This window comes from Mus caroli, chromosome 11 (genome assembly GCF_900094665.2).
Source record: "Mus caroli chromosome 11, CAROLI_EIJ_v1.1, whole genome shotgun sequence".
NCBI lineage: Eukaryota > Metazoa > Chordata > Mammalia > Rodentia > Muridae > Mus > Mus caroli.
The window spans coordinates 52,623,660-52,632,029 of record NC_034580.1 but is presented as its reverse complement, the minus strand read 5'-3'; the positions used below and the strand labels follow the sequence as shown (position 1 = coordinate 52,632,029).

The 8,370-nt window shown below is 50.9% G+C and overlaps 2 protein-coding genes and 1 long non-coding RNA gene across 3 annotated transcripts in view; 1 reads left to right on the top strand and 2 right to left on the bottom strand.

The window, feature by feature from the left end:
- Nucleotides 1-1,834, bottom strand: part of Sap30l (SAP30 like) — an 8,937-nt gene extending 7,103 nt beyond the window's left edge. The window contains exon 1 of the mRNA XM_021177293.1: nucleotides 1,182-1,834. Coding sequence (XP_021032952.1) covers nucleotides 1,182-1,379 — 198 coding nt within the window. The 5' untranslated portion in view covers nucleotides 1,380-1,834. The remainder of the gene's footprint in view (nucleotides 1-1,181) is intronic.
- LOC110304488 (ATP-dependent RNA helicase RhlB-like) lies at nucleotides 1,479-1,970 on the bottom strand. The gene is made up of 2 exons (XM_029483539.1): nucleotides 1,940-1,970; nucleotides 1,479-1,859 (listed from the first exon to the last, which is right to left on the bottom strand). Exons 1-2 carry the CDS (start codon nucleotides 1,968-1,970, stop codon nucleotides 1,498-1,500), a joined length of 393 nt encoding a protein of 130 aa, XP_029339399.1. The 3' UTR covers nucleotides 1,479-1,497.
- Nucleotides 1,971-2,025: 55 nt separating this feature from the next.
- LOC115032317 lies at nucleotides 2,026-6,980 on the top strand. The gene is made up of 3 exons (XR_003837970.1): nucleotides 2,026-2,239; nucleotides 6,158-6,325; nucleotides 6,941-6,980. It is a non-coding gene; the product is annotated as an uncharacterized LOC115032317 (long non-coding RNA).
- The last annotated feature ends 1,390 nt before the right edge of the window (nucleotides 6,981-8,370 follow it).

Genomic DNA, 8,370 nt, shown 5'->3' with positions numbered 1-8,370 from the left:
ATTCATTCATTCACTCATTTATTTACTGACAAGACATTTGTAAAAAGGAAAGTCCCAATCATTAAAAAAAAAAAAAAAAGCACGATTTCAAATGAGCTGGATTCTACTGGTTGACTAAATAAAACCGAGCATGCAAGAGAAGAGTCTAGAAGAAAGGATGATGACCTTATTTATTATAGACGAATGAAAACTGGGTGTAGGGTTTGGAAGCAAGCCAGGTAATAAGTGGGCTTAGGAAATTAGCCAGCTTTTAAGTGCAGTGTGCTCTTGGCGCCATTGCTTCCTACCCCCCAGCCTCAGTTTCTGCCACATCAGAAGTGTAAAGATCGGCTCCCTTTTCCGCTACCAAGCAATGCCTGATTTCCCCTAACAGTTGAACAGTAATCATTCAAACCCCTGAATATGAGAAGTTCCTTAACTCAGTCTCAGTTCCTAACCTGGAAGCTGCCACTCAGGGCTTGCAGCAACAGATGTCAAACTGAAAAGTTCTTAACCGGTTGGCAGTAGGCACATCTTGAGAACCAGAGTAGGTGAAATCACTCAGGAAGTTTCTTATAATTAGCCACAAGGCGTAGGGCAATCTCATTCCATTTTAAATTTGCACCTCTCCACCTCCAACGGCATTACCAAAGATGCTAATCCCCGCAAGAAAACTGATTCCCCGCCCCCTTCAATCACATCCACAGCAAATCATTTAAGACCCGGCCTTGGCCTTATTTCTGCCACATCTCAGAAAAACTCATTCGCTGCCAGCGAAGCGGGCTCTGTGTTGCGCTGCAGAGACCGGAGGCCGCGGCAGACAGGAAAGTCGCGGCTACCTTGCTAGTGTCTGAAAGAGCGACAAGGTCCCTGGAGGGAGGACGAAGTTGGAGAAGATCCTCCCGGTCCCCTCGTCACCCCTTCTGCCCAATTCTTGCAAAAGTAACCCATCTCTCTCTGCTCTACTATTCGGCGCAACAGTGACAGCTGGAAACTGCTGTCGCTTTCCCAGGCAGGGAGAGTGTGCCAAGCCCTCCCTGGTTTTCCAGCCCACCCTCGGGGACGCGGGCAGCGTCGCGGAGCACCGAGCGGCCTCCAAGAACCTGAGTCCCCTGTTTGGCACAGACTGCGCGGCGAGGCCCACCGCGCGGAGCGTCCCCGGGGTCCCTTCCCGCGGCCCTGCGCTATGCCCCGAGACTCACGCTCTTGTCTATGTCCAGCTTGAGTTTCTTCTGCGAGATGCTTTTCTGCACCCTCTTGCTGAAGGAGGCGTTGCCCGCGGGCCGGACGCAGCGCTCGCCGTCCGCGATGAGGCAGCAGCTCTGGCCGTAGCCCGGGGCGGCGGCGGGGGCGGCAGGGGGCCCTTCGCGGCTGTCCTCCTCCGTGCTGAAGCCGTTCATCTCCCCGCCCCGGCTCGGCCCCTCCGGGGGAGGGCCCCTGTAGGCCACTCCGCGGCTGCTAGCCCCGCGGGGCAGCTCTTCGCCAGCCCCGCGCCCGGGTCCCACGGTGCGCCCTGGGTCAGGCGCGCTCCGAGCTCCGCGAGGCCCCGCTGCTCTGTGCTCCTGCAGCCCGGGCCCCGGAGGGGATGTACACGCCGAGGCTCCGGCCGGGGCTCACGAGGCTTCCCCCGGGATCCGGGCCCGGCCGCCCTGGGGCTCCCGAGGCCCCCGCCGGCTCCCGCCTGCTCCGCGCCGCGCGGCAAAGTCTCCACCCCGTGGCTCCCCGCGCGGGGGCCCGGCCTCGAACCCGCCGTGTCCGGGCCCCGCGGTGTGCTCGGGCCGCCCCAGCGCCTGGCCGCTCGGCGGCGCCCCGAGTCCCCGCGGCAGCCCCTGGGCCGCCCCGGCCGCCGCCCGCCCGACGCGCCGCACCACAACAGTGCGCTCCCCCGCCCGCCGCGACACAGCGGAAGTCCCGCCTCCGTGCGCTCAATGGTCGTATTCTTTATGTGGGAGGGGCCCACGTCGCCGCTGGCAGTTCCCATTGGGCGCCATCCCTGCCGGTCTCCGGTGCCAGGCTACTTCCTGGACTCTGCTGGGATGGGTTCAAAGTAGAGAAAGTGCAAGAGGGAAGAGTTACCCGGGCTAGAGAGGACAGCGGGCCGCAGGTTTAGTCCTGGCTGTGGAGTGGGATGCTGAGATGGGTCTGGAGGGATGCAGGATGTTCTAGTCCCAGTTAGGATGATAAATAGGGACCTCGCTCCGAGAGGGATGCTGAACGGAGTCTGGAAGAATGCAAGATGTCCTGGTCCGGGCCAGGAATGGTGAGCGAGGTCCTCTGGCGCTGGGGCGAGATGCTGTGTTAGGTTAGGAGGGATGAGGGGCCTCCACCTCAGGGAGTGGTGCTGAGCGGGATATGGAGGGACGCAGGGTCTCCATTCCGGGATGGGATGTTGAGTAGGTTCCCAATCCCAGCGCAGGATCCTGAGCAGAGGCCCGGCTCCATAGTGGGGTTGTGAGCAAGCCGGTTATGGAACTAAATGCTAAGCCAGATCTGACAGGCCGCAAGGTCTCGTATGTTGAGTGGGGTCTGCGGGAAGCAGGGACAGACTTGCAGCAGAGATCACGTTCGCAGTGGACTGAAGCATCGACGTGCGGAGGAAAACTGAGGGACAAGGGAAGGGTATGGGAGGGAGACCTTAGGGAGAAAGTGCTGCCAGGAGAACAGACTGGGCAAAACGGAAAAGCCTGGGCTGGAGGACCTACGCGGCAGCGGGAGGCAGGGTGCATGGTGTGGGACATGAAGCTAACGAGGAAGTGCATATGCGTGTAAAGAGGCATTGAGAGGCAGGAGAGGTCGGACAGGTGAACTAGAAATCTTTGGGTACAGCGGGCACCAAGGAAGGAGGGACTTAAGGAGGAGAGCCCAGCGTCAGGGCAACCCTTGCCTGGGTTGATCCACAGGATGAACTTTGTGGGCTGAGGCAAAGGTCACCCTTAGGCCACCAACCGAGGACTCACCTTCAGACTTTGTTAGAGACTGATTTGTAGTTTTATTGCTTCAGGCTAACTCAGACCAACCCGGGAGGAGGCCACCCCACCCTGCCAAGACCAGGGTGTCACCTTGTCCTTGATGCAAGGACACAGGGAATTTTCTGAGGGTCGGGTCCTACAGTCAGCAGTGTTGTGGGGGAGAGGTATGGATATGGGATGGGTGTCGGGAAAGCTCTTAAATTCTCTTCAGAGGTCTAAAAGTGCGTTTGTACAGTTTAATTTTATTAATTTCACACAGGAGACAGCATGTTAGAAAATATACCTACCAGATAAAAATTTAAGGCCACTGTGGGGGCTGAGGCTGTAATTTGGTGGCAGAGTGGATCAGCACACTCGAGGCTCTGGATTTGTTCCACATTACTACTTAAACAGGATGTGGTGGCACTGGCCTGGAGTCCCACCTTTCAGCAGGAAGATCTGAAGTTCAAGGGCATTCTCTCTCTTTTCTTAAAAGAATTATTTATTTATTTTATGGATATGAGTGCACTGTAGCTGTCTTTATACTCACCAGAAAAGGGCATCAGATCCCACTACAGATGGTTGTGAGCCACCATGTGGTTGCTAGGAATTGAACTCTGGACCTCTGGAAGAACAAACAGTCTGTGCTCCTAACCGCTGAGCCATCTCTCCAGCCCCTCAAGATCATTCTTGACTACATAGCAAGCAAGCCAGTCTTGGTTTTGTGAGACCTTGTCTCAAAATAACAAAACAAAACAAAATGTGTCCATTACGAAATTGCTTATAAAAAAGTACTCTAAAAGTTACAAATGAGAAGAGGTGAAGCAAAATTAAACATCTTCAGAATGTGTTAAAACTCACCAGCAACTCTGTAGCAAAGATCTCCGAGCACTATGAGCGCTCTGGGGTGGTCCACACCGGCTATGCAGATCTGGAGTTCTTATTGAACTTGAGGCTAGCCTGGGCTACGGGAGACCTTGTTTCAAACAAAACAAAACGAGGATATAGAATTGCATGTGGACTTGTGGAATGTGATATGTGTGTATTTATGTTAAAATAAATAATACATGCAGGGTGAGAGCTGGGGAGATAACTGCTTGTCCAGAAGACCCCAGTTCATTTCCATTAAACCGCTACATAGGCTCACCACTGCCAGAAATTCGAGCTCCAGGAAATTTGGCCTCCCTGGGAGTATGCTAGAGCCCCGTCTCCAAACCAAACCAAACTAAACTAAAGCAAACCAAACTTAAACAGCAGCATTAACAAAGCTTTGGGGGAGGAAGGGAGGACTGAGATGATTCAGTGGGTTAAAGCCCTTTCCAGTAAGCCTGCTGACCTCAGTTCTATCCCCAGCACCCACATGGCAGAAGGAGAGAATTAGCTTATGCAAATTATCCTCTGACCTCAGCCTCACTGTGTTATGAATACACTACCTCCCCACAGAAAAAAAGAAATGTCATCATTTTTTTTTGAAAATCAAAACCACATAAGAAATAATACTCCATATTACAAATAGTGATGATTTGGGGTAGCAGAAATGTGGTTGACATTTTAATACTTTGTTCTACTTTTGCAATTTACCTAATAAGCTTTTTTTTTTTGCTTGTACAGTAACAAAAATAATAAAATATTAATGGAAAAAAACACAATTTACTAGGAATCTTGCTTCAGAGTGCATATTCCAGAGCAAGTTCTGGAGAGATGGCTCAGTGGTTAAGAGCACTGTCTGTTCTTCCAGAGGTCCTGAGTTCAATCCCCAGCCACCACATGCTGGCCCATAACCATCTATAATGTGTGATCTGACGGCCTCTTTTGACATGTAGGTGTACATGCAGATAGGATACTCGTATACGTAAAATAAATAAATCTTCAGAACAAAACAAGAACTAACTGGCACAGGCAGCTACAGAAGCAAGCATGCTGCTGACCTGATACGGATACCATGTAGGTAAAAAGTTGAGAGTGGACAATGAAGTTGGGGGTACACACAAGGAGTACACAGTGTGCGCTGGTTCAGAGGTCCCGTGGTATGGGTGGTATGGGTGGTATGGATGTAAACTCTGCTTTTCTTTGCATGTTTTTTGTTTTGTTTTGCTTTTCAAGACAGGGTTTCTCCGTGTAGCCCTGGCTGTCCTGGAACTCACTCTGTAGACCAGGCTGGCCTTGAATTCACAGAGATCAGGCTACTTCTGCCCCCCAAGTGCTGGGGTTAAAGTGGTTTTTTTTCTTTTTTTCTTCTCCTTCTCCTCCTCCTCCTTTTTTTTTTCCCCGTTTTTTTCGAGACAGGGATTCTCTGCGTAGCCCTGGCTGTCCTGTAGACCAGGCTGTCCTCGAACTCAGAAATCCACCTGCCTCTGCCTCCCAAGTGCTGGGATTAAAGGCATGCACCACCACCGCCTGGCTCTTCATTTTTTATGCTGAGATGCTTTTCAGAAGTCTTGCATTCTGCCAGGTCATTGCAGCACCCGTCTGCTTCTCTGGCAGCCTTCCATGGCTGGAGGAGTAAGGATCTCCTCTTTTAGGGTTCCGGAGCAGTCCTCAGGACAGCAGCCATTCCTGCTATCTGTCATCCCAGTGTTCTTTACAGCCTCCTCCTCACCCTTTACTTGGCAATCCTTTGTTAGTGCAACCCCCGGTTAAAATAAGCTCACCTTGAGCTCAGAATAAGCATCGATCCTGTTTGTAGAGCATGTATGTGTATAGGCGCTACATTTGTGGAGTGTGTGTAAGTACCATGTGTGATCACCTGCTCTCATGCTCTGACCATCTTTTGCAGACATCCTGGAGTCTTTCTTCCAGGGATGTTCCATCATAACCTTTCTTCTCTATGTGTGTAGCTCTGGTTGTTGCCATTTTAATGACTTACAATACTACTCTTATGCATCATTAGATGGTTGGCTTTGCTGTTGGAACAGTGTTCAGATCTGAGCACCACTCTTCATGTGCTATGATATGTTAACAAATTATTTCCTTCCTTCCTTCCTTCCTTCCTTCCTTCCTTCCTTCCTTCCTTCCTTCCTTCCTTCCTTCCCTCCCTCCCTCCCTCCTTCTGTTCTTTTTCATTAGGAGACAGTGCCTCACATATTCCAGGNGCACCACTCTTCATGTGCTATGATATGTTAACAAATTATTTCCTTCCTTCCTTCCTTCCTTCCTTCCTTCCTTCCTTCCTTCCTTCCTTCCTTCCCTCCCTCCCTCCCTCCCTCCCTCCCTCCCTTTTCTTTCATTAGGAGACAGTGCCTCACATATTCCAGGCTGGCCTGGAACCCACTATGTAGTCAAGAGTTACCTTAAACCTCCGATTCTCTTGCCTTCACCTTCCTAGTACTGGGATGACAGACACATGACACCGCACACAGTGGTGCTGAGGATGGAACTCGGGACTTCATGCCTGCTAGGTAAGCTCTCTGGTCGCTGAGCTACAGCCCCATCCAGCCTCATTTCAGTTCAGCCTGGTAGAGATAGTGATACGTAAATGCCTACCGCAGCACCTTGTACAGCATTAAATCAGTGCTAGCCTGCCCACCTACCTCAATTCACTTACATTTGCCCCAACAGCTGGATTTGTTGTTGTTGTTGTTGTTTTGAACAGGATTTGTCTTTATGTTTTGCCTGTATGCATGTTGGGTTGGCACCTTGTGTGTGCCTGATGCCTGTGGAGGCCAGAAGAAGGTCTCAGATCTCCTGGACCTGGAGTTACAGATGATTGTGAGCTGCCACGTGGGTGCTGGGTCTAGATCTTCTGCAAGAGCAGCCAGGGTTCTTAATCACAGAACCATCTCACCAGCCCCAGTGTTTGTCTTTGTAGCTCAGGATGGCCTGGAAACAGAGGACAAAGGATCTCCTGGCACTAGTTAACAAATGTTTGTGAGCCACTTGGTGTGTGTACTAGGTCTCTCCCTCCTGCAACTCCCCCCACCCAAGAGCAGGAAGTGCTTTAACCGCCCCCCCCCCACCCAGCCACCTCTGCAACCCCAATGTAAATTTTTTAACACAAAACTTTTCCTAACTAGGTGTGATGTGCATGCTTTTAATCCCAGCACTCAGGAGGCGGAGGCAAGTGGATCTCTGTGAGTTCTTGGCCAACCTGGTCTATATGGTGAGTTCCAGGACAACAAGGACTATATAGAGAGAAGCTGTCTCAGAAAATAAAAACAAACAACAAAAATCAAACAAAATCCCCCCAAGCCCGAACAACAGTAACAAAGTAACCCCTTTTCCTATGATTTACGGTTACATGGATAGTGGGATGTCAGAAGGGGGATTGTAGTGAATCACCCTTCTATCCAATCAACTGACAACACAGCAATGATCCCACATCATCCCAGCCAGGGTTGGTGCCCGTGCTGAGCAGCTACTGGACAGGAGGTATTTCTGTCTTCTTCCTTCCTGTTTGGAGGGCTGGAGTTATTTTCAGTGATTCTGCCTTTGGGGACAGATGGAAAATTAGTACAGATCTTGAGTGTCAGGTTGCTTATTATGAGTACCGTAGCTGTGGGCATCTGATGGGTTAGGCCTTTGGCTCAGACATTAGTGGGAGTGAGAGCGTGCCCATCAGAACCTAGACGCATCTTCCCGGTCTCCTCAGCTGGATGTCAGATCCCTGGGAGGATATGAGAGGATGTTTCCAGAAAGACCGAACTAAAAAGAAAAGTCCAGCCCTGAATGTGGAGGACATCCTCCCCTGGGCTGGGCTCCCAGACTGAGTAAGAAGAAAATAAGTTGAGCTCGCTCCCCCTCTCCCCTCCCCCTCCCCACTCCCTCTCTGCTGTAGATACAATGTGACCAGTTACCAGCTGACTCCCTGTTGCGGTGCCTTTTTTTTTTTTTTATCCCTACCACTATGAACTGTTCACTCTTAAGCTGAGAGCTAAAATAAACTCTTCCTTTTGTCCAGCATCTTGTCTCAGTGATTAGTAACAAATACAGAGGGGCTGGGGAGGGAGGGGGCTGAGGGACCCGCAGGAGTGGAAGCCTGCCTAGTTAGTGTGCTGCTCAGAGTCTGGTGGTAGAGCTGGTCAGTGGGGTGTGTAAGAAGCTGAGAGAGGATGGCTGGACGCTGGGGAACAGGCGCTGTTTTGGAGTTTAAGGCTTCCGGGGCCAGCTGTGTGGTCAGTACTTATTGGATGAGTGGATAGATGGATGAGGCTAATGACCCGACCTCTGTAACCAAGAGGGAGTGCGGTCCGGTCCTGTGGCTTGGATTCCTGACTCTAGATTCAGTCTGGGGTGGGATCCTGGCTTCGTCTCTCAGCCTGGGCACCTTGGGGAAACAACAGCCTTGCCTTTGCCTAGGTTTGGTTTCTTCATCTGTGAAATAGTAACATTCTATGACAGTGGCAATTATCAGAGTTAGTGGATACAATAAGTCATGCATAATATATTTATGTGTGTATATATATATATATATATATATATATATATAATATTGTGTCTCCCACAA

What these genes read in the sequence shown, in the direction of transcription:
- LOC110304488 (XM_029483539.1), bottom strand. Translation starts at nt 1,970, where the DNA reads ATGGCGCCCAATGGGAACTGCCAGCGGCGAC. An exon ending in TGGGAACTGCCAGCGGCGAC is followed by an intron (nt 1,860 to 1,939) that starts GTGGGCCCCTCC and finishes CGGGCGGGGGAG; the next exon opens with CGCACTGTTGTGGTGCGGCG.